General features: G+C 39.6%; 1 protein-coding gene across 2 annotated transcripts; it reads left to right on the top strand.

Annotated features, from left to right (window-relative positions):
- Nucleotides 1-606: 606 nt before the first annotated feature.
- Nucleotides 607-26100, top strand: LOC150087449 (sulfotransferase 1B1-like). Of its 2 annotated transcripts, none has more exons than XM_090372077.1 (2): nucleotides 607-720; nucleotides 24967-26100. In XM_090372077.1, the coding sequence occupies exon 2, from the start codon at nucleotides 25015-25017 to the stop codon at nucleotides 25948-25950; it is 936 nt and encodes a 311-aa protein (XP_090228203.1). In that variant the 5' UTR covers nucleotides 607-720; nucleotides 24967-25014; the 3' UTR covers nucleotides 25951-26100. The 2 variants fall into 2 exon arrangements, with proteins under 2 accessions (XP_090228203.1, XP_090228202.1); XM_090372076.1 differs by lacking the exon at nucleotides 607-720 and adding an exon at nucleotides 20915-20965.

Below are 26100 nucleotides of genomic sequence, written 5' to 3'. Positions count from 1 at the left end.
ATAAATAAACTCTTCTTGTCACATTTACAATTATGCTCCAGGGTAAAAATAAAAGTGAAACTTTTTTATTAATATAAGCACATTTACATAAATACATCTTATCTCTTTTGGTTCGAACATCCGGTTCTTTCTTGCTCGTTAGATGGCGCCTCGCTTCATTTATTGAAGCCCGGAAATTATTAATATTAATTCAATGATTTCCGGTAAATTAAAATAAATTATTTTAAAGTATTTATTAATATTTAGTTATAAATTACCTGTTTATTTTTAAGATAAATTAAGTGAAATTAAATTATTAAACACTATTTGAGTAAAATTTGTAGAAGTAAGGTGTGTAATTAAATAAATACTACATATTATACATTTGGATGAAGGCTAGTAAGTTATTGAATACAGAAAAAAAAAAAAAAAAAAAAAAATACTTGGCTAATTTCCGTTTTCAAACGGAAATAAGCTGATTTATTCGCTACTGATAGGAAGTAATAATAAACATGGTACCAACGAAATTTCCTAAAAGATAAATGACGCATGATTGCTCTACTGAGTGGTAAGAAAGTTACTGGCGGTAAGAAAATTAATTTTATTATCTTGTTATATAGTGAATAGTTATTTTGAGTTCTTGTACACAGGGCCGGTTTGGCGTGTGTGATCGCCCTGAACCTCGCAACTCCGTTTATATCTATAGGAGTAATCGGTCAACAAGTCTGCAATTATTCCAAGGTAGGGTGATTTTAACGGAACTTTTAATGGATTAATTTTTCGGACTGCATACGCTATTAAAGCGAAAATAAATTCCTGAATATGTATCTCTTGTATGTTATAGTCATTTCCCTTTTACATTTTACTAGTCAATTTTGGTCGTTGGAGAGTCTACACTGATAACACAGTGGCTACAACCACCGTCCTCCTGGCACTGGGTAGAAAAGGCCAAAGTTCGAATCCCATCAATGACGCGAGGAACTTTTATTGGGTTGTTTTCATTCCGTGGCTGAGTTAGTCAGTCTCAGGCATGGTTGTTGTATGATTTTCGGAGCATCAACACCTTAGACCGTATTGTGCCATACGTAATATGTTTGTTCCTCATCAGACTAACTCAGCCACAAAAAGATACAAAAAAATCCTCACTTCCTTGAGGAAATTCAAACTCAGGTCTTTTCCATCCAGTGTGAGGTGGGCAATGATTGTATCAACTATGCTGTCCACAAGGGGTTCAAGCATTGATGCTTTTCGCCCAGGTATCTTGAGTTTTTCGTCCAGCAAAACAGGAAAATCGACCAGTGAAAACATAATTTATAGACATAATTCTTATGAACTTATACGTTCGCTCTTGGGTAGCCGTTATTGCTGTTTTAGGCGCATCAGCAAATTAGACCATATTGCGCTGTATATATAATAATGTCTGTCTGTAAATTTTGTGTCTACTTAGCTTTTCCCAGTTTCCTGGTGGAAAAAAACCTCGTCTCGCCTGAGATTAACTAACTCAGCTACTTTGTGAAAATAGCCCATAAAAATTCCTCGGGTCATTGACAGCAATCGAAATCAGGTTCTACCCCTTTCCCCCGATTTGGGGATAACGGTGATCATACCACCTGTGCAACCCATGAGGGCCAACAAGCCAGTGTTTTGATTCATGTTCTGTGTTGTCATATTTGTCAATTTTAATCATTTAAACTGTCACGACTGAGAAGACATGTATTCCAGAACGAATTTTCCAGAACTATTATGAAGACTTCAACAAAACGTCAAAGACGCAACCAAGGAGGATAAATAGTGGACAGAGAAGCAATCGCTGTCTATCGGCTCCTGCGTGGAAAGACAGACTAAGTTCACCACGGCCATCGACTAGACATGGGCTTCCGCCATTGGCCCGATGACTGCTTCTTTCTCCACTGTCCCTCCACTCTTGGAACCTTAACTACAGCACTCAGCGAACAGCCCATTTCAGTTTCCGTAATGTATGGACAGCATACCACGAACTTGCCGATTCACAATTACCGGTTCTCGCCGCGACAAGTGTGCCACCAGGGAGGAAGGAACATCCGATTACTAAAACACGAGGGTGGTCGTATTGTTTTCACTGCATTTGCTTTGGTTCAAAAACAAAGCAACAGAACTTCACGTATATTCTTCTGGTTTTATGAAATGCGATCATTTTGCTGGAGCTGCCACAGGGGTTATTGATTGGTCTAGACAGCCTCTAAATTTATACAGCCCCGAATCATTTTCACAGATGCCATACTTCGTACAGCAATGCACCAGAAGTTTTGACACAAAGTATTTTCATATATTTTCTTTGCTTTATGAGTTACAACTGTTGTTCAAAGTAGACATATGCTGCCATCTAGTAACAACATCGTTAATGATATAATACGCTGTTGGTTTTTTTTATAAAAACAACAACTCATAAAACGTCTCTGCCAGTTTTATTGTTTAGTCTAATAGACTGTTAAAATCACAGAAATATAAAGTTTATGAAATAGTTGTACAAGTTATTTATTTCTGTATTATTTTTTTTAATAAAAGTGAGCACTTCACACTAGATCGTTCTTATCAAAAATAATTTAATAAGGTAGGAAATATGATATCATTATAAAATTTAAAATTCACGGTGATTCAGCTTTTGATACTTATTATTTTTCTTCCGATGCGTTCACCAACTGTGTATCCTGAATCCATATCCGCCTAGACATTACATAAACTGATAATTGAATGAAAGAAACCCGGATGCTTGTAGTTGATAAGAAATGATGTAACATTACACATAACATCTAGGGCTATCTTCAGAAATAATACTGACGAGTCAAGGAGTGAACCGTGTTGTTAACTAGTGTACCACGAAATCTCCAAATAGGGGGTTTCACTATTCAAGGGGGGGATGGAAGACAACTATAAAACTTAACTCTTTAACTGCAACAAAAAGTTCCTTTTTTCTTCCGAACTGCTGACCAAAATCACTAGCCTTTAACTTTAAATGAATTGACAAACACATTCATCTGAAGTCCCAAAGTTCTAAACATGGTTATAAAAATGAAGAATATTGTTAAAGCCACGCTTAAGAAAGTGAGGCCATTAAAAATAATCCAATAACCAGAATACTGATTAACTGTACAATCTAAGCGAAGATGGAACACATGTACTTGCTAAAAAGAATCATGGATTTTGTTGGTTAACTTAAAGAAATTTGGTTAGTCTGCATTACAAGGCCTTCAACCATGGAGCTTTGAGACAATGAGTGATAGGCAGGTCTATCAGATTTCTTCGCAGTGATTGGCTGATTATGAACATGATTTTGCGTTAGAGTGAATACCATTTTGTAACCGAGTACAGCTGGTAGGAATACGATGTACAGGTCTGGAAAACTAGTTGTAGTTGGGTTTTAGGAGTATTAGCGACTAAGGCATATTGTTCCGTATATACTGTCTATAAATTCCGTGTGTTCTGAGGATCAACTTCAGCCACATTGTGGAAAAAGGCCCATAAAGATCCCTCCCGTCATCGACAGGACTCGAACTCAGGTCTTTTCCACCCGTTGTGGGGAGGACGGTTATTCTACTAACTGTGTTAAGTACTACATATGGGAAACAGCAATATATACACTATATACATACTTGGTGTGTATGGGTTTAGTTATTAATTAAAGATTACGCTGTTTAATTTAACGTCCCATAGTTTTTTATGCTTTAAGATGTTAAGGGCTTTACTGAAGTGGTAGCAAAGATACGATTTAGGAAAATGGTTGTTAATTAGTTTATTGTATAGTATCTGGATGTTATCGATAGTTGTTTCCTTGTTGCTGCAAATGGTAGCTATTCTGATGTTTTGCGTTAGTATAACGTTGGCATGTACTCCTCTAGAAATATTGGAGTTCCACTGTGTGAGGTTGACTATATTAAAGTTGAAGGCGTCACGTTTGTTGTATAGGTTGATGGCAGCTTTGTTGTTTATTAATGTAATATCTAGATCTAGGAAATGGGCTGTAGTATGGTTGTTGTTGTTTGTTTTTTCTAGTACGAGTTCATTGGGGTATAAGTGTCCATAATCCGTGATGAAATTAGGGCAGTTAACTATGAGGTCATCTATATATCTGTAGAAGTTAAGGTTCTGTGGAAATGAGTTTTCAGACCAGTATAGATAAAGGTTAGCTATAATGCATGAAGCAGGATTTCCCATGGGTGTTCCGTTAGTTTGCTGATATAGCTGTTTATTGAACGTAGTTAGATTTATTTTGGTGCAAGGTCTGAATTTGAATCCTTGTGCTAGTATATATCTAAGTGTTGGGTCTGCAACGATGTTTAAATTTCCTGTGATGATGTGCCCATGGTCTGTATCAATATATTGTTGCATGTTACGTTGTTTGACAGGTTAAACATAGTTTATTATTACATGTGTTGTATTTAAAGTTATAGATCCCATATTTATCCAAGTTAGAAGCATTAGATGCTGCTGTGCTCTGTTCTGTGTGTGTAATATGTGTATGTATAGAATGATAGACGTGTTGCGGGGTAGTACAGAGCATGTACTGTACAAAAACCTATTAAAAAAAAAATATATATATATAAATCTTAATGACGTCTAGAAGGACTTCTTTACTCCTATTTCCCACAAACTTGAAAAAACACTGTATAGATTATTGACCTTCCACTAATTGGAAATCGTATTCATAATTTTGCTGATGATAAGACACTCCATCCACCATTCTCGAACCATGCCAAGTACTTCGCGATTATCCACTACGAATTCCTAAATGTCGATTTCCATGTGATTCTCCAGTGGACCGAAGAGTAATTAGTTAACTTTAATCCTCCTAAAACTGAGTCCTCTTTCATTTTTTTGGAAAAAATAGTCTACATCTCCCATCCTCATCTTCGATAACATTCATAGTTTCCGACAAGATCATGTCTGTATTAGGGTTTGCTCCCACATAAGGGTAATGTTTTCGAAACCCCTCCATAGCTGCTAGACTCTATTCAAAGAGAGAAATGAGATTAATTAATGACGCAGCTCTATCCATTTTCTCTCTATTAGATGTTCAGTTTCTGCAGCGTGCCTTTTCTACAGATACTTCCACGGGCGTTGATCTACTAAATTGGTATTGTAATTCCCCCAATTGTTTCTCCTCCTCATTTATCCCTTCTACTTCTGTTTTCTGGAAAAACTTTCCTTCAGATTCGTATTTTCCGAAAATGACAACCCACAGAAATTTAACTCCAATATGAACGAATATCTTCTGTCTTCTCAGCTTTTCACTTACACACGGTCCTAAGTACACCCAGTGATCACTGATTGATGACTGCCTACCTAATATCTTGTTGGGCCACCGTTCGTGCGGATAACAGTCACTATTCGTCTAGGCATTGACTCACACGAAGGCGTCCGTCGGTGTGTTTCACCAGGTATTTAGACTCATCCAACCAGTACACTCGTTTCCAGTCCTCCAGTGTCCAACCAGCACACTCGTTTCTAGTCCTTCAGTGTCCAACCAACTTGTTTTTGATCGACTAACTCATTCACGTTGGGAAAAACACCCATAAAAATTCCTCCTGTCTGTCATCGATGGAACTCGAACTCAGGTCTTTTCCACCCGGTGTGGAGATCACGGTGATTATACCAACTGCGCTACTCATGAGGGCGCACTGCCTTGCAAAAGTTTTCGGTCCTCTTAGACTGGAATTTATAATGCTTTAAGTTTTATAATTATAAATCGATAAACAAATTCAACTTGATGAAATGCACTATTTGTCAATATTCTAAAATGAACAGAAATACTTAACAGTCCAATAAAGCATAAAAATGTTAACCCTACCACAGCAATCTGAGTCTTTATGATCATACAATAATATGAAAAACTGTAACCATTGATGTATTATAAAATATGCAACCATGATGGTTTCCATGGCTACCATAAACGATGCACTCTGACGCGCCAATGGGGAAAATCGATAAAGATCAATTTGTATCGCCTCTGACTTCAAAGTATGAACCCTGAACAGAGCAGATTTTTAAAAAACCCAGAACAAAACAAAAAGCAAACTAAGAATCAGATATTTGTAATTTTTGTAGTAAGAGATGATGTTGAGCCTTACATCATAAAATGTAGTTCACTTCAATCTTCTTTCTCTTAGGTTACGTCATGAGACCCCAACTGTGGTCGACGCTTCAACTCTTGAGCTTTACCAGATGACAACCTCCATTAAAAAAAGCTCCCGTTTCATCCCACTGATATCGACCTTGTGAGTCGATACAACCCTCCTGCTTCCCTCCTCCATCTGAATTTTAAATAACTGTTCCTCAGAAAGCGTTGCACAAGAAACGTAAACAACAAACATCTTCGACTGAGCAAATATAGACCAACCAAAACAGCTAGAACTTTCTTACCGATGTTATTGCAGGCGATACAAACATTTGTTAGAAATGCGAAGTTTTTCTGGCAGAGAAAAATTTCTTCAATTGGATTAAACCAAGTTGGTTCATTATCTCTTCTAAAAAGAAATAATTCCTGATAGGTATTAATATAGGACGTGCTCTGGTTTATCACTTCTGTTTACTTATATCTGCAGTGCGTGTAAGAACGTGATTCATCCATCTTTCCCAAGTCATGTCATACCTTTGCCTAAATTCATTAAGCTTAATAAAGACTATTTATTAATTTTAGTTTTTTCCCAATGGCAAGCGAAAAATTTTATAGTTTGGTTTCATGTTCATTTTTGGTAGGTCGACTGGAAAAGGCCCCCATCTGTTCTGTAGGTACTGATCTTGATTCGGATCACAACCTTAGACTTGGTCGAATTCCCTTCAAGAAAATTGAAAATAAAAGAAGGGAACGAAATGTACATTTCGTTCTAGTAGATCTTTGCCCGGGCATTTTTTGGAACAGATTTATGCTACAGCTTCTTGTAGTTCCTCTAATGTAAATGGTTGCTCCACAGCTTCCGTCTCGTAATTTTCATTTTGCTTGCATAGGGTTTGCTGCTTTTCTACGTTTCGGGTAACCACCTCCTTGAAGATGTTGTCCAAAATATTGTTAATGGACTGCTTCCAAGTAGTTGTCAGTAGTCCTTGTGGGGTTCTGGTAGTTGTGAGAACTTCCCCCTAGGGAGTTTGTTGGTGGCTACCTTGTATTCCGCTCCCCAGGGGTTTTCATTTCCCGTTGTTGTGACCAGGAGCTCCCAGGAGCTTCAACCTCATTCTCCGGCCAGGTCCTGCGTGCCTGCTGGAATTCCTTTCTTCGTTTTGTAACTTCCTTTAGGAGTGTCTGGATCTCCTGATTCCACCAGGACACCGCGCCGGGGGTGGGATTTTTCTTCCCAATTGCCGTCTGAGCTACACTGGTAATGAGTTCTGTAAGTGTCCTTTGGTGGTGATCTGGGTCTGATTCAGTCTCCTGTTCCTGTGGGCCACCAGATGTAGTTGCTTCCAATTGTTGTGCAAAGAAGCCCCAGTTCGCTTTAGCAATCGCTAATCTATGTTGCTGTTGTCTGATGATCGGTACTGTTGTTAGCGTTCTTGTAATCCTGTAGGTGATTATCCGGTGGTCAGAGATCGTCCAAGCCTTTTCTACCTTCCAGTCAGGGCAGTGCACAGCCATGTTGGTTGTGGCAAGGGAAATGTCGATAGTTTCCTCCCAGAGCGTGTTGTAGAACGTCGGGAGGTAGTGCGGTTTGTTTAACACGGTGAATCTCGATCCGGTTAAGACTTCCAGGCTATGCCATATGGGTGAACGACAGTTGATGTCCGCTTCAACTAGGATTTTTTTGGTTTGGGAGTGCATCCCGCACGTGCTGAAGGTAGTTAATTGTATATCTTATTTCCTGGCCTGGTCTAGTCTGCAGTACAGGGAAACCACAAAGAAGGTGCCAATAGGAGATATTACGTGGGCGAAAGCGGCTCAGGGAGTACATAGTTGAGTCACTTTAGTAGCCGTTAGATACGGATTTCGGAGGATTATCGCTGCCGGAGGGGTATCTTCATCCGCTTGTATGAGCTTGTAGACCAGCGGGTGTCCCCTGACAGTTTTCGCATGTGCATATGGTTCTTGTAGGAGGTGGATGTCAGCTCCCTCCTCATTGGCCTTTACTAGGAGTTGGTCTGCTACCGCTCTGGCCCGCTGAGCATTATGTTGAAAGATTTTAATCTCAGTGGTGTTGTACTTTTTTAGTTCGTGTTGCCATAATCTGTTCTTCATGGTATGTTCCTTTTGCCCTTAGGTGTGAGGGGGATTTTGAGTCTCTGATTGAATGAGCGCTTTCCATTCTTGCTGACTTACAGTTTGCACAGACGGTTTATTTTTATTTGGGCAGTCTTTGTACTTGTGCCCTCTCTCAGAACAGTGGCCGCAGGTTGCTGGCTGTTGTGCGCAGGTATGGGTGGTGTGGCCAAACCTACAACACCTAAAACACTTTGGCACGACCACGTATTCCCTGAATCCATGGCAGGTCCACTCAAAGTAGATTCTCAATTGAGTCTTCAGCACTTTCTAGGCAGCCGGGACGAATTCCAACACCCACTTGGAGGCGCTTGCTTTCCTAGACTTCGTTGCCTATCTAGGCTTAATGAGGTTTCGCTGTTCTTGCTTTGGTAGGGTTTCTCTGAGATTCTTTTAGTAGATCTCCTCTGTCAACTCCTGCGGATTTGTATCCTTGTTCAGATCGAAGGTAACATCCGTTGGCCCTCTTCTCCTGGGTGGCTCAGCAGTTAAGCCTAAGGTCTTGAATTTCTGGTTTTTCATTATTCCTTGTATTTCTTCTTATGTTTTTGTTTCAATGGCGATTCCTGCGCTTCACATTTTCCGTATGGATTTAATTCTTGTCGTTATAAAGTCATCTTTCATAGTGTCCATGACCTTATTCTTGATTTCCTCGCTAGTCGCTGCTTCCCCTTCCTTGAGTCTAAGAATGACCAGGTTTGGCGGTTTGAAGAGTGTTTTCTTATTTGCTTGTGCTGGAATTTGTGCAGCAGGTGTATTTGCAGGTGTCCTCAGTGTGGCAGAGTAAAAGAGAGCTCTGTGACATTTGTTTGTTTCTCTCTCTCTCTCTCTCTCTCTCTCTCTTCCAAGCAGGCTTCTAATTTAGCCGTTGCTTTTTCCTTTGCATGGTGCTCGGCCATTAATATGGCTTCGCGTTTAGACCATATGGACACAATGTCCCCTCTTACTGATGTGGTGATTTTATTGTTATTATCCTTCATGAAGTCTTTTAGTTTGGTGCGCAGTACCAATACCTGATTTACAATATCCCCTTCTAGAAGTGAAGGATCCAGGGTGGGGGGGGAACCCTTGCCTTTCTGGGTGAAAAATCAGCATCTGTTTGCTTACCAGGGCCTTCCTGTGAGTCGTTAGGCTCAGTCTGGCTTCTCGTTCAGATTTGAGGACGACCATCCTCTTATATTTTTTTTTGTGGACCGGAGTTGGCCTCTGGTCCTCTCGGTCTTTTATTATGGTAATGTCGGCATTTTCTGGGCTGAAAGTAGGAGCCTTGATGAGCCGAAAGAATCAGCCTCGTAGAACTGCAAGTAGGAGCCTTAGTGAGCCCAAAGAAGTAGACTTGGAGAGCTGAAAGAAGGAGTTCTGGGAATGCAGTAAGGAATAGCCGTAACGAAGACACCTGACCATAGTATCTAAGTGAAAGTTATATTAAGCATACGGTAGGTTAACCGTTAGAGAAAGGACTGTAGTGCGATATTAGGGGAATTCAATGAGAAAGATAAGATTAGATAGGTGAACCAAAAGGGAGTAAATATACTCGAAGGCAAATATGGTTGGTTTAAGCATTAATTTGGAATAAGGTAATGAGTGGAGTAATAGTGGGAAAGAGGTTATTATTAAAATGAGAAAGTGAATGGAAGGATTTGTAGTAAGAATGGAAGTGCTAAAGATAAGAAGATAATTATGTATACTTAAATAGTTAAATACACAAAATGATTAAACTGAGTTGGTCATTCAGCACACACACATGCCCACTTGTAGGAAGGATGTTGCTAAAGCAACGTTCAATTGGAATTAAATAAAAATATAAAGGTCAGATATTCAAAAGATCGTGGAACCTTCTGAAAAATACTGCTAGTATAGGATCAGGTTGCGTAAAGTGAGAGGCAAAACAGAGAGAGAACCGAATAGTAGTTGTAATTCTGAAAATTTAAGTATCTCAAAAAAAAAAAGGATCTCACAATTGGCGAACGCAAAAATGCCTCACACGTTGAAAACCGCATATTTCGGCGAATATTTGGGCTGACTCCCACAGGTCAGGTGGGAGGGGGATTCCCAAGTTCAAACCCCTCACATCATCCACCTGAAAGAAAAACTAAGGAATTACGCAGCATTAATATCAAGAGTCTCACGCAGGGACTGGGGATTAAACAGAAAAACCCTGTCCCTGTACTACAAAGCAATTTTCCTCCCAGCCATTACCTATGGATCCCCAATATGGTACAAAAAAGCAGGAACAGTAATAAATAAAAGACACCTGGACACAATCCAGCGTAGCATTATGCTCATCATCTCTCGTGCATGCAGAACAGTGAGCATGCACGCCCTCCAAGTCTTACAGGAGTCCTCCCACTGGACCTGGAGGTGACTCGCTGCGGGCTGATGTACCACCTGTATAAGGGAACACCCACTACAATCTATGGACTCACCCTAGAACCAAACAACAACCGCAAAGCAGAAAAGCATAGAATCGTGGCTCACCTGCTACAGCTGTGGCAGGACAGATGGACAGCATCAAACAAAGGCGAAGTGACGAAGAGATTCGTACCACTGGTTGCCAAGACGTACCCCAAAGTCCCCCCCCGTGGTTTAACCCGGGGTTAAATGCAACCTACTTACTAACGGGCCATGGCCCATTCAAGGCAAAACTGAACATGCTGGGTATAACGGAGGAGCTAACTTGCACCTGTGGTGAGCCTGAAACATGGCATCATATAATGCACGACTGTGAGTGCTATGAGGAACATAGAAGCGTGCTAATAACTAAAATACAGTGCATACCAAAAAACAAAGAACACCATCTCTTGGACACAGAAGACGACTACGCGGCTTTCAGCCAATTTGCACGAGAAGTCTTCGACCGAAGAAGAACGGAACTTGCCATCCACAATGAATGAAACATACTTGAAGAAAATCGACCACCACACAAGACTGCAAAGAGCAAGAGGAAATCAAAATGAGCAGGGAAGAAGACAACCCCGACCAAAGTGAGACCACAAACGGATCAAAGGGCCCAACAGGACCCTACAAAGATCAAGCAAATAGCAAAGTGACAAGGAACCTGGTCAGACACAGCCATTGGAAATAGCGACGAAGATGAGTACATGCAAACAACCCAAGTGACAAAAAACCCGGACTGGACATAAATGCAGGAACTACTTCCAGTACGCCATATGGCGGTCTGAATAGGACTCCCTAGTCCTATTCACCTTTAATTCCCAATCCCCAGGCAGGGGGAGACGGTTTCCTGTTCCCTCCCCTGCCACTCCCCGCTTTTCTACTCCTGGTGGGGCATGGGCCTGCCCCACTGCTTTTGGGGACACCTACTCTATTGTCCCCATACTTCTGGCTTTTCCCCCCAGTCTTTAGCCTCCCTCCCCTACTCTGTCTATACACCAGCGCATGTCCCACACAATGTTAAAAATTAAAATATGTCCAAATTCAAACCGCGCACGCAAAACTCTTTCGGCTTAAACCTTTTTCAGCGATTATTTTATTTTATTATTTTTTTTATTTATTATTCATTTTTTTTTTTTTTTTTTTTTTTAGGCCCTAGCCACTGAAATCTCAGGAAACTAGGTGGCAGGGCCTGCCAGAGTAAAATATCAACTACTGGGTACCTGGTCTGCCTCCACGAGGTAAGTGTGGACAACGTTGGGCCCCAGTAGGGGTCTAGCGGCTAAATGGCCAGAAGAACAACGATACAGAACACTACACCTACAAAATCCATACACTTTTAAATCTCTGGCCTTTACAGTGAACTGTTACAACTACAATGAAAGCAACACGGAGTTGGGGGAAACCCCCGGTGCCGCTATACACGAATACACTTTACACTTACACTTTTTTCCCAAGTTCAAAATGCCCCTAAAGAGACAGGGAAACTCCAAGGTTTTCGAGGTCCGGGAATAAGATGGTGGTATTTATTTTCTAAACAGATGTGCAGGAGCAAAGTTGGCTCAACCCCATAGAAAGTCTGTGTAGGAAGCTGGGGGGGGAACACCAAAAGCATGATCCGGGTATTGCTATCAAGTTGGTCTTGTTTAATTGAGGGAACCTTCCTCTTTATACCAGTATAATTAGAATTCCTTTCAGCTACCTGGAACAATATTTACAGAAATGTAGTGCGAGTTCCGACCACTTGGTGCACAGTACCAAGGTTGAACATATTAAAAATATAAAAAAGAGCCATATTATTGTTTCCTGGTTGCTAAGTGACAAGTATAATTGGCATAATATAAATTCAGTTCTTATATAAGTCATAAGGGTAAAATTAAGCAAGTATTTCCTCTCACGACGAGCTAAAAACAAATATGATGCCCAAGATGGCGTCGCTATTTTTGTTGCAACATGTTTGTTCGACATCACGACGAGAAGAAATGGATCCGCAACTAAGGCCATGTTACTCTGAGTATATTGTCTATAAATCATGCCAAAAAACCATGCTACCCTCGTCTGAGACCAACTAACTCAGCCACGTTGTGAAAAAGACTACTTGTTCTTTTATTAGATATGGCTGTCATTCATAGTTAATGGTGTTTATTTTATTTACCCACCTCTAGCAGTGTAAACGCACGATCGCCAGTCTAAAGCGACCCATTTTTACACCCATTAAATTTTTCTTCAATTTATGATTAACTAATTTTAATTATTCAGGCACTTTTGGTTCAATGGAAGCAAAATTCACGTCCGACCTTAATTTCTGAATTATTAAAGTCTGATTAAATTAAATGGAGGGTGAGCAATAATGAAGTCATTTAAGATGTGGGCTTTTACTATACAAAGGATGGTGGATTTATATACTTTCAGATACTTTCTTTCGGTTAGAGGAAGTGAAATTGAACACCTTGAACAGATGTTACAGTAGCCTAGATACGTAGGACCTTGTCTTATTGTGATTTCTCATCAACACAGTTACGCCATTGAAAGCCTTGAAGTATCATAAACTCCAAGTTGCTGACGACAGACACTGCTGGAGTTAATGACGTAACTATGTCGCTTCGCTTTATTAATTTTTATGTTCTCTGTCAACTTCCAATAAACATTCTCTCTCTCCCGTCATTGTCCCTCACCTGAGGGTAGGCCTGCGCCAGGAAACTGACTGGACGCATATTTTTAGCTCTGTGTTTTTCCCTTTTTTAATATGGACATATCGTTCTTCATCTGCAGAATTGTTTTTGTTTCGTATTTTGACAGTATAAGTCCTTATTCAAAATTAAACTTGCAGTATTTTAACTTTCCTTTAACATATAACTAATTTTTGCCCTTGAATGTCATCCTTAATTGGATTCAGTTTCTCATCATCAGTTTCTATGATGATGCCCGTATTTCGGGTCTTTCGGATGGATTTTATTTTAGTATTTCTCAGGTCATCAGTAAGGGAGGCGATTACAGTCTTCTTAATCTCCTCTCTTGTTTTTGGTGCATTGGCTGTCGCCGGCTTGAGAACTACCAGGTGTGGTGTTGGTAGTAATGTCTTTCTTTTTGGTGATGGGTCCGTTCTCGTATTTGGCTTTGTGTTCCTCAGCGCATCAGCAAAAGTTGGGGCGCGCTGTAGCATTTGTGTGCCCCTACATTCCAGTATGCCTCGAGTTTGGCCTCATTCCTCTCAAAATCAAGGTGAACATTGCGCAGGATGGTTTCAAGCTTTGCCCAGATACCAACAATCTCGCCCCGAAGAAACGCTCCAACCCCCCGCTCCCATCCCTAGCCGCGAGGAGGTAGCCAGGAACTACTAGAAGCGAAAACCTTAGGGGGGGAAATTTTGACATGTTAGTGGACCATAGTTTAGAAAAGAATTTAGGTATAGAGTATAACAAGCTTTTTGATTAGTCATGCAACTGATCAATAATCTACAAGGGTTAGGAAAAGAGGAACAATAAAGTAATTTAAGATATTATGACCAAGTGATATTATACATTGAGAACAGCCAAAAAGGCAAAACATAAGGCAGTCCAACATACCCAAACCAAAACAACTATGTACACAGGATCATATACTTAGAGACTATGTACAAATTATTTAGTACAATTTAAATATCTGCAACAAAATGGAAATACCAAGTTCGTTGATGGCTAAACCAAGTCCTAAAGTTGCAACGAAAAGAAGTCCTGCAAACCGTCAGGACAGCTAGATTAGTGATTATGAAATTTTAATTTTAAATAATGAATTAAGCAATATATACAATGATTCAATGTTTAAGAAACTATTTTACTTTACAAGAGGCCATCAACGAACTTGGTATTTCCAAGTTCTTGTTTCCAAGTTCCCACAGGCTAACAAGGAAAAACAATTATTTGAAAATTGGCTTGGTGGCCTTTTGGGCCACCAAGCCAATAGGCAATATAAACTCGGTTTCCGAGACCCAGAAAACGGGGCCTTAGATGAGGGGAAACGTCAATCACCCAATGTAAATTATTTCTATTTTTGTCTTTAAGTTTAAATAGGACTTTAATTTGATTACAGAAGTCTACGAATGTGTGGTCCGATGATTTTAATTTTCTTAGGAATAAATCTTCTAAAAATTCTTTTTCTTTAGTGTCACTAGGGACATCATAAACTATCATATTTGGGTTCAGCTTTTTTGGAAGATTAACTTTATAATATAACTCTTTTAGTTTTTATTGCAGTTCTTTATTGTATCCAGATCTTGCAGGGAAGCCACTTCAACTGCGATACCTTTATCCCTTAAAGTCCTTACAGAGTTTATCCTGGTATGTTTGAGATCAGTTTTTAAATCCTTTGTAAAGGATGAACGTATTTCCTCGCTTGTTAAAAGAGAACAATTTACATCTGGCTTGATAATTAGAACATGTTTGCTGGAATTTATCAATGGAAGAGGAGTATTAGTGCTTGTAGAAGACTGTGAGGGAACAGTATTGGCCGCTGCTGGAGTGGGAGTAGATGCTGTATCTGAGGAAGAGGATAGTTGAGCATCTTAGCTCAAGGATTTGAACATCCTTCAAGACGATTTGATCAGTAAGTGTGTCATTATTTTTATCCTGCTTCTCAGTCAGGAAAGCCAGTTTCTGAATTATTTTCTCCATGCTGTGCCACGCTGTCCAAGAATTAGCCATCAACCTGGTGGTAATGACAGAATCTTTTATGAAAATGGAGAAAAACTGATTTCTAACAAAGTTGAAAGCATTTATAATATTTTCAAGGGAGTTCAATGAAAGTGAAACAGTATCTTCAGTTTTTGTACTGGAGGAAACAGTTTGTTTTTCATCACCAACACTTGAAGTCTTATTAACAGCCCCTGGAGCAGAGGAACCAGCTTTGCGGAAATCAATCATCTTGACATAGGGATCTGGGGAAATGCCAGAAGCAATAGCAGGGGTTGTGTTGAGAGGCTTAATTAGTGAGGAGCAAGCAGAGTCACTTGAACTACTGAAGGAAATGGTGTCCATGGTAAAAATACAATATGCGATAAGTTGTAAAAAAATTGCCACTAGGGGGCGCAACTAGGTAGGAAAGACAATTTCTTGATTGAATAAACCATCCACCAAATTTGAAGCAAATCCGGCAAGTACAACTTGAGAAATTTGACTTTTAAGATTTCACTAAAAAATCTCAAAATTAGCTGGATGAAAAGACCGTTTTTTGATTCGGTCCTGTGACTCCTGAAGTAATTAATGGAAAAGGCCGAAACTTTGTGGAAACGTAAATATCCCAGTAAGAAAGAGGCTACACTCCCTTTCCAGAAGTTTTGGGACACTAGGGCCCAGAAAAAAAAACAATCTCGAAAACTAGCCACCAGGGGGAGCTGAGAACCAGGCAGATGGATGCAGAGATTTAAAATAAATCCATCAATGTATGAACCAGGCTGATACACCCCATAGAAGCTGAGAAATCGTCAGTTTTATTTTAGAGCCCAAATAGCCCAAGGAAAGGCATCTATTATTTTGAAGGCCAGTGTATAAACATACTAAAAACCAATTGGCAATATACTGACATTTTACATTAGGAATAAACTTAAATTAATATATGTGCTCCTAATAATTTGCATTAAAGATACATAAGAATCACTCTTAAAGCACTAGTCAAAATGGCAGCTGCCATAGTAAGTCGCCATTTTAAAAAGACCCTGCAGAAGGTAATGAAAACCCCACATAAAAATTTCTAAAACATCATATTATAATACAGACTTACCCATAAGGCTGTGCACATAATCAATACATATATATATCATAACTTTACAAAATGGCTGCCCTCGCTGTAGGGAGCCAAGATAAATTAAAATGGCAGCGCCCGAAGGACATGTTCCCTCCAAAAAGTACCGCTCTCGGTTCCTATTGGCAGAGAGCTTGGGGAAGAAGGCAAGATGGAAGTCTCACAAACAAAATATTTTCCATGTAAAATATTGTTGGACAATGTCAAACATTTTTCTTTATTACTTGGCTGGGTATGGGCCCATAAAAGTATATCACTGGAAACCCCAGGGCCCCAAGCAGCCACCCTGCAGTGTCAAAATGGTGTCAAGATCCCTGTCACCTCAGAAAATTGAGAGACAGGAACCAAACTCAGAAATATTTACCAACAGAGAAGGGGATAATGTTATTTGGAAGCCATTTTTCAATGGTAATGAAGGCAAAAATTAACGCTAAAAATCATTTTTTCAAACGGATTGCATGGCGCAACCCCCTCTCTGTCAGTCACAAAAAAGGTGTGTATGAACTCACCAGAAGAAGATCTAGTTGATACACATGTTTTGAAGTAGGAGGGTGGTCACAAACACTAGTATTATAGATATATCCAGGAACTTACAAAACCATGACTAAACACATCATCATACAGTACCAGTCTTCCTGCGCCTCCTGGGCAAATATGCCCATATGCACAAATTAACTTGAAAATTTTAAAAGAATAACATACCAAAATTGGTAATGTAGTCAACTAAATTCCGATTAAAAACTTATATTAAAAAGACTCTAATAATTTATAACTTACAAACTTGGTCGTTAGCCTATCACCACAGAAAATAGTTGAGTATCTCCTGTGGCTCTAGTTGCCACCCTTTCCTCGGGGAGGACGACTTCTACTTTCAGAGAGTTTGTTTTCTCATAAAAACCTTATCAATATAATCATTAAAAAGATTAAAATTACTTCTACTTTCAAACAAAGTATATTAAACATTAAGATTCAATCCGAGAGCCACCTCAAGGATGAGTCTTAAATCAGCTCAGCGTACAGGAGTTTTACCTTCTACTTCAGATATTTACCATGTTCTGTGAAGAACAATCGCCCCTCCAGATACAACCCAAGGTATCTCACATTCTTCACATACCTAAGAGAGACATCCCCACTTCTTACTAATGGGGGCCTAGTCAAACTTAACTTGCCTTTTAGGAGCATGGTAACGGTTTTGGTAAGCGAGATACTCAATTTATGGAGATGACTCCACTCCAGTAACTCGCCAAGGACAACACTAGATTTGTCCTCCAGCTCCTTCCTGGAATTTCCTTGTGTAACAAAGACCAGGTCATCTGCATACGCTATGGCATGGGTATCCCCATGTTATGTTCCAAAAATTCATCTAGAACCATATTCCAAACATAGGGCCCCAGTATAGAACTCTGCGGACATCCACGCTCAACTTTATATTTATGTTCTTCAAAGCTCGTTCTTACAATGATACAACGGTCCGAAAAATAACTCTGCATGGTCTTATAGAGATTTCCGGGACAGAGTGCAGTTCTAGCCCTGCGTAGGATGCTACCCCACCACAAGAGCTCAATTTCTGCGAAGGATGCTACTCCACCACAAGAGCTTCTTAGAGCTCAATTTCTGAGCTCTAAGACAGAACAAAACATGAGTGCCGACCGGGCTAGCCGGGTTGGTAAAGTGCTTGCCTGGCAACCCAAAGGTCGCGGGTTCGAATCCCGCCTTGGGCTTGGATCAAAGTACTGCAAAAACCTTGGGAGGTGCATTATGGCCACAGAAGCCGATGCGCCAACAACTACAAAAAAAAAAAAAAAAAAAAAACATGAGTGATAATGGTTAATGGTTCAAATTCAGTGACAGAGTGGCTGATAAGAATCCAGTTTTGGGTGATGTTATATATGAGGGTGTAAAAGTTCTTCAAGATAAATGGTCAGCACTCAAGAGTGGCAATGGATGAGATTAGAATATCGGCATTTGAAAATAACTTTTGAGATTATTTGCAAACAGGAACCCTTCCATTCTTTGCAGGTAGGAGGTGGGGACCCATAAAGTTATGGGTTTTCCAGCCTCGGCAAGAATTATTCCCTTGAAAAACCTCCAAAAGTGCAATAGTTGTTTTAAATAATGATCTGGTGGTTACCAACATTACAGGTCTGTATACAGACACTGTGGCCTGTTTAATGATCTCCATACCATTCATAAGTTTTTATATTGCGTCTGTTTACTGCCCGCCAACTGAGGACATAAAATTGAGTCTCTATCGGATTCATGTACTTTTGAACTGTCCATTGTACTCTCAACCCACAGTGGATTTAATGCCTGGACTTCACAAAAAGACAAATGATTAATGTGGAAACGGAAGATTTACGTGAACTGTTATTGTGTTCAATTGTTATTGCGTTGATTTATGTTAATCAATGGTGATTTAATGGTGACTTAGGTCATTTGCTGTTGACAAGATGTCAGCAGGTTTGAAAGTTGAAAGACTAGATATTGCTGTTAATTGAATGTGGAGGTGGTCTTTCTCTGAAGAGTATTTCTGTAGTTAAACATAGTCTATTGTATGTAAACTAATTATATATTGTTTTCCGGATTCTCAGGAATTCTGAGATTGAGCACATTTAAAAGAAGTGTTGTATATATCTGTTTATATAATAATTACTGTTTCTTGGTGTACTGAGGATAATTTGTGGAATTTTCTCCACAAGAAATTCACTTTTCATTTTATTTAATTATTCGCTCGCTCCAAGTTCAGGCAGCGAGATAGGCACCGACCGGTATTACTACCTCCGGTGGGTGCCTACTGGTATTGCACTCCCTCCTGAGGAGATAAAGTAAAAAAAAAGAGAGGAAAAAAATGGATCAATGTGATCTTCTAAGAGCTATTCAGGGTGACAATATTTTATCTTTGCAAGACACCACTCATTGTTGAATAATGTCGTGAGTGGTATCTTTGCAAGACACCACTCACGACATTATTGAAGGTGCTGGAGGCACCATAGGAGGTGAAGCTGAAGCTGGACTCCTTCTAGCAAATCAGAAACAATTTGTTGTAGGATTCCAAAGTGTGAGGCAGATTCTACTAGATGTTTTTCGTTGCCATGTGACAAGGTGTTTATACAGTCTTGTAGGGATTTCCGTAGGTCAGCATAAAGAGGGTAGTGATAGACCAGGTGGTTCCAGTCTTCCAGTTGGAGACAAAGGCAAGAATCGGTATTGCTTATTCTGAACTGAAAGAGTTTGGAGTTGAAAGAGCCATGTCCAGTTATGATAAATGATGTGTATAGGTTTGGAGAGAACCATGGGGAACTTTTCTTGTTGGCAGTAAAGGAGACATCTGGTATCCGGGTTTTTTAAGCTTCTGTGTGGGATTCAAACCACTCGCTTTCTTGCATAGAGTCCACTTGAATTAAGCCTTCTTAACACAGTCCGGTTGGAAATGTTTTCACCTTAGCCGCAGCAACCTCAGGAGACAGCTGATGACAGGACATCGTAGGGTTCTCTCTTGCTGTTGGAGCCAGATAGCGGTCTGTTCTGGTTGAGTAGCCCCCGGGCGACCTTGGCCAGCTCTTCTTCTAATGGTTCCTTTTTTCTGTAACTGTTTCCATAGTGCCGAGACGACACTGCATGAAACATTAAGCCAATGCGACCTACGCCTGAGACTGCTCGGCTTCAAGTCGTGCAACAGCCCGCCATCTCAAAGAATCATCTAAACGAGGATGACTGGAAATGTGGCTCAGTGGGACTGGAAATGTCCCACTGAGCCACATTTCCAGAAATGTGGGGTAGGTCATAGATGCATTACGGATAAATTTATATTCTGTTCGAAAACAGAAAGCAAATTTGTATAAAAAATGTTATTAATTCAATTGGGGGATTAAATTTAAATATATTTATAAGGATGTCTGTAAGACGTAATCTCCCTTTCATTTCTTCCTTGGACATTCAAAAGGAGTAAGGGAAAAGTTCTGGAACGTGATTATGTTAATAAAGGTAATAAAAGTAATATTTAATGTGTTATTTCTTAACACAATGCTAATGAATAAAATAAATGCTTATTAAAGTGCTAAAAGCCTGTAGTCATATCATTAAGAATCTATTGCTTCAACATTATTAGCTGTTTGTTCTTCCATGTTTTATTGTTTACCAAATAGTCCAAGTGGAGCAGATCATTGGTGAAGTTCGTGTTAGCTGTTAAGATAACTTCTTATGAAATAAAAGTTGTGCGTCTCTGATTAATGGTTCTGGATCTGCAATTCATTCGGTGCAGAATCTGTTTGTGAAAGATCTCTCTGGAAGATTTTGTAAGGAGTTGTTCACCCATCTGAAACATGATAATGGAATTTTCCAACGCAGAGAGGCAGAAAAAAAAAAACGTCTCTCGCGGAGAGCCGGATGGGAATATCTGTTCTGGTTTTTCTTAAACATGCATTATCACTACCAGTAATTGCCTGTAAATGTAAGAGGCATTCATGATTTGTTTATGAAGAACACGTCATAGTCTGGAATTAGTATAAATATTTCTTTCAAACATTTCATTTTCCTCTTCCATCAAAAGTCGCCAGTCCATTCCTCCCTTAGAAACCACTGGGTTGAAATCAGGTGAGATTTAAATTCTTAGTTTTAATCGCATGAAATCAGGCTTTTCCTGCTTTTAATGATTTCATGTTTTGTGTTGTTTGTTATTTTAGATTTTGCATCAAAGAGACTCTGTCCATGAGGCGTTAGTATAGTATACCTGTACGTCAATATAGCGTGTATTCGGTGGTCCTTTTATCTATTTTACGAACTTCAAAACCTACACCTTTTCCATAAGACGTTTAAGGACAGCAATCTCAGAAATCTGTGAAGATTTCATTTTTGAAAACTCAAGAATTAATGTTTTAGTATGGGTCAATTCCTAGTTTTACGATAATAGACCTCTCTGTTAGTAGAGGCATGCGATGCAAGAAAGCAAGCTTATGCAGTATCAGCCAAAAAAAAACCCCTCCCATTTAACCCTTCCATTCATTCGAAATGCCTGTTCAGCTCAGCCTTAAATTTATTTAGGCTATCAACTTCCACAACAAAAGATGGAAGTCTGTCCCTCAGGTTCTTAACCTCAGCAAGAGGAAGAATCCCATCAGCATTCAGCTTGCTCGACCCATTCAAGGCCTTATACATCTCAATCAGATCACCTCGCAGGCGCCTACTCTCCAGGCGGTGTAATTTGCAAATTTAAGCCTTTCTTGGTAAGAGCACCCCCTTTGTTCCCGTCACCGATCTTGTTGCCCTTCTTTATACTCGTTCTAGCAACTCTACATCCATCCTAAAATGAGGCCTCCAGAGCTATACACAGTGGTGCTCTAGGCAGTGCTTGACCACTGCCTTGCATAATAGGATAATCAGCTCCCTGTCCCTGCTAGCAAAATTCCTATATATCATTGACAAGGCTCCATGACCTACCTGGCAGCCCCTCTACACTGCTCAGCGAGCTTCATATTTGACTGCACGATTACACCAGGTCTTTTTCATTCTCCACCACCTTGAGTGTAGCACCATACAGTTGTTACATTTCTCTTCGGTTGTTGCTACCCATATGCAGTACTTTGCATTTGTCAATGTTAAACTTCAGTTCCCACTTTTCAGCCCATTTGCCCAACTTATCTAGATCTAGTTGGCGTAGCACACTGTTTTAAGTGTCGTTAACAATCCTTCCAACCTTTGTATCATCTGCAAAAACTTGGACATTAAACCTGATATACCTTCATCAATATCATTGATAAATATACAAAATAACAATGGGCCCAACACCGAACCCTGAGGAACTCCAATAATAACATTTGTCCACGAAGAGCAATGTCTATTGATTACCACTCTCTGTCGTCTCTCACTCAACCATCCCTTTATCCATTGTAGCAACTTGCCCTTAATGTTACACCTCTCCATTTTGTACAGCAGTTTTCCATGTGCAACAGTATCAAAAGCTTTCCTGAAATCCAAGTATATGATACCAAATTATTTATAGTATTCAGTTCCTTTGTGACCACATCATAGTATCCGATCAAATTGGTCAGACAAGACCTCCCTTTAACAACCCCATGCTGTGTCTTAACTATTACTGCAGCTTGTCTAGATAATCCTGCAATGCTTCTTTAACCAGTGATTCCATTATTTTCCCTGGAACACAAGTTAAACTAACATGTCTATAGCTACCTGTGTCACCTTTTGAACCCCCTTTTGTGAATCGGTGATACATTTGCACGCCTCCAGTCCGTGGAGACCTCTCCTGAGTCCAAGGGAGCTCTCATAATTATGGCTAAGAATTTGCTTACTTCCTTTGCTGCCTGCTTTAAGATAACTGGATAGATCCTATCCATCCCAGGTGCCTTTTTTATGTTTAACTTCAACAATTTCTCCTCCACTTTGTTCTAAGTTATTACAAAATCACTTAGCTCCCTGTTAGAGTTCAATAAGCTTCTGGCATTCCCCTCCCTGAATAACTCCTGATGTGTGAATATAGATGCGAAATACTCATTCAGTTTATCAGCTACATGAGCATGATCATCAATAGTCAACTCATGTATGTTAAATGGTCCAATCTGATTCATCCTTTTCCTTCTAGCGTTTAAATAAGTAAAGAATTCTTTGGGGTTTTTCTTTGCATCCTTTTCCAAGGATTTCTCGTAATCTGCCTTCGCCTGCCTAACCGCCTTTGTGACTTGATTACAGACTAGTTTATATCTGTCATAGGCTTCTCTGCCACCTAATACTTTGTATGCATCTCATACATTTTTCTTCTCTGCCACGAGTATCATTAGTTCATCTGAAATCCCTTTAGGCCTAAACTTGAACAGTATTTCTTAGTTGGAATGAAAAGCCTAGTAGCCTACAAAATTAAGTCCTTGAAGGTTTTCCATTTAGAGTTAAACGTTGGTAACATCATCAGTTGGTCCCACTGTATAGAATTTAAAAAATCTCCGAAACCCCTGTGGTCACCTTTACGAATGCAAAAGCCCTTCCCTTTAGTCTTGCTGGTAGTTACATCCTTTAGTAATTTCAACATCAGTACATTGTGATCGCTGTCAACTAGTGGTTCCTTTATGTGCAAATTCTTAATGCAGGAACGATCATTGCTGATAATCAGATCAAGAGTATTACTCCCTCTGGTTGTCTCTCGAACATGGTGCTGCAGAAAACAGTCATCCAATAAATCCACAAAAGTCTCGCTAGTGTGCGAGTGACCAACCACAAGTTCCAGTCAATATCTGGAAAGTTAAAATCCCCCATTACAACTCATTCTGGTTTACTGGCCCAATCTATTTCTCTGCACAATTGCTCATTATACTCAGCAGATTCTTTAAGCCTAAAACACACACCTACTCTCATTTTCCCTTTGCCAGTGCTTGTTTCACACCAAACAGACTCAACGTTGCATTGTCCACCAACGTCAATTGGATTCACTTCCTTATATGTTGTGTTTCTTAACTAACAGCATAACCCCTCCTCCTTTCCTGTCCTGTCTATCCTATCCGTACACATTGTACTCCCCAAATTCCAATTCTGCACTGCTTATATCTATGTGACACCACGTCTCTGATATCCCACCAATATCTGCCTTTGATGTCTTGACTAGCACTTCAAGCTCATCAAATTTATTAACTATACTCCTGGCATTGGTGTACATGCAAGTATACATGCACCTGTTCCTACTATTAGTTAACCTAACACAATCCATGTATTTCTTTGTTCCACTATGACTCCTAGCAGTCCTGGAAATCTCTATTGCCTTGCTTTCCAGGCTGCTGCTCATTCTAATAGGAGCAGTGCAAGATTCACTTTTACTTCTGCCTGCGGCGACTGTTAATCTTTTAGTCTGTGTGTCCCCCCCCCAAGGTAGCAGTTTTCTGACCCACCTAACGCTGCCTCGATGGCATCAGCAAATATGCTTGCACCCACCCTTTCTATTTAAGCGTATCCCATCTCTGTAGAAGCAGTGTCTCCTGTTAACAAGTACAGATCAGGCTAAAAAAATTCTACCCCTTGAGCCTTGCACAATCTTTCCAGGGCCGAATTGATCGACAAGGTTCTCATATACTACTTCCTATAATGTCTGGGCAGAATTGCAGACACTTTCACATTCAACCCTAACTCACGACTTTTTTTCAAAATTGACCTGTACTTGTTGAGTAATTCTGTAGATCTCTTAATGTCATTAGCTCCAACGTGTACAACAATATCACCTTTTGTGCCCTTAAAAGATATCTGCTCTACAATGTCATTAACTTTTGCCCCTCGCAGACATACCCTGATCCGGTTCCATTTTAAAGAGAGAATTGTCACCCTTTTAGATTACCCTTCAAATGGGGCAGATTATTTGAAGAATTTCGGCCTGAAATTCTGGCTTTTACAGAGTTTAGTGTACTTATGTATCTATCTTCTGCATCTGTGTACAGGATATATATTTATTCTAGATCAATTTTTCCCTGTTCAATGTTTTCATATTTCATTTAAACAACGCTTATAAATTATTTCATAGATCTAAGAAACTTTATAGTTAAATCTTTATTACCATTTTATAAATTTTGGACTATTGAATACACTTATCTTTTAATCTTTTCTAGGTCAACGATACCGTTTCCAGGAAGTCAACGAAGGATTCAGTAGATAATATGCCAGCCATGAAGAAACCAGCATACAAAGATGCCGGTGGATTGATCATTCCCGGTTATATATTTAGCACCGAAGAGTGTTTGAAAGGATTGGAATACAGGCCAACAGCAGACGATGTTTTCATCGTTACTTACCCAAAAAGTGGAACTACATGGGTTTCGTATATCCTTTGGGCTCTTTTAAAACCAGACGTTCCTTTGCCCAACCTTAATGAAATTGAAGAGAACTTCATTCCTTTTCTCGAACTCAGGGGTTCAGACGAATTGAAAAATATGCCTCCCCCAAGATTTATTAAGACCCATATGCCCTTCGATCTGCAACCGTACCACCCAACAGCAAAATACATCTATGTGGTTCGCAATCCTCGGGATGTTTGTGTTTCTTACTATAACCATGCAAAGCAGGCAAATTCATTCAATTTCAGCGATGGTAGTTTGGAAGAATTCTTCGAATCTTTTCTGTCCGGAGAGATTCCTTGGGGACACTGGTACGATCATGTGCTTTCGTGGTTAGACCGCAGAAATGATCATAACGTGCTGTTCCTTGTTTATGAGGAGATGAAAGCTGATCCTGAGCAAGCAATATTAAAGATTGCAGGTTTTCTAGGAGAGAAATATAGATCAGAATTGGAGGAAAATCCTCAGTCTCTAAGGAAAGTGATAAATATAACGTCTTTCAAAAATATGAAAAAAACGATTGACTTTTTTCAGTACCTATCCCGTAATGAAAAGGATGCTCTGGAGAAAACGAATGAAGTTCCGAAAAAAGACAAAGCAAACTGGGATGACAAGAAAATTGCTTTTTTCCGAAAAGGCGAAGTTGGAGATTGGAAAAATCATTTGACCTCAGAGCAGGTGAAAAGACTTGATGAATCTCTCATGGCCAAACCTCGTGCTGATGAAGTATTGTCCTTGTGGAACATGTATCTTAAATAGTGACAGATATTTGCATAAACGTGTGGAAAGTTTGTCACCTTATGGAGAAAATCTTACTCCAAAGTTTCAATGTAACAGAAAGAAATTGTGTTCTGAATGTATTTCAACTTGATTTTTTAAATTTTTAATTAAAGTATAACTTTCTCCGTA

The sequence above is a fragment of the Mastigoproctus giganteus genome, chromosome 4 (genome assembly GCF_048544385.1).
Source record: "Mastigoproctus giganteus isolate SK-2022 chromosome 4, ASM4854438v1, whole genome shotgun sequence".
Lineage (NCBI taxonomy): Eukaryota > Metazoa > Arthropoda > Arachnida > Uropygi > Thelyphonidae > Mastigoproctus > Mastigoproctus giganteus.
Note: the sequence above shows the minus strand (reverse complement) of the source record. Positions and strands in the feature narration are given on the sequence as shown.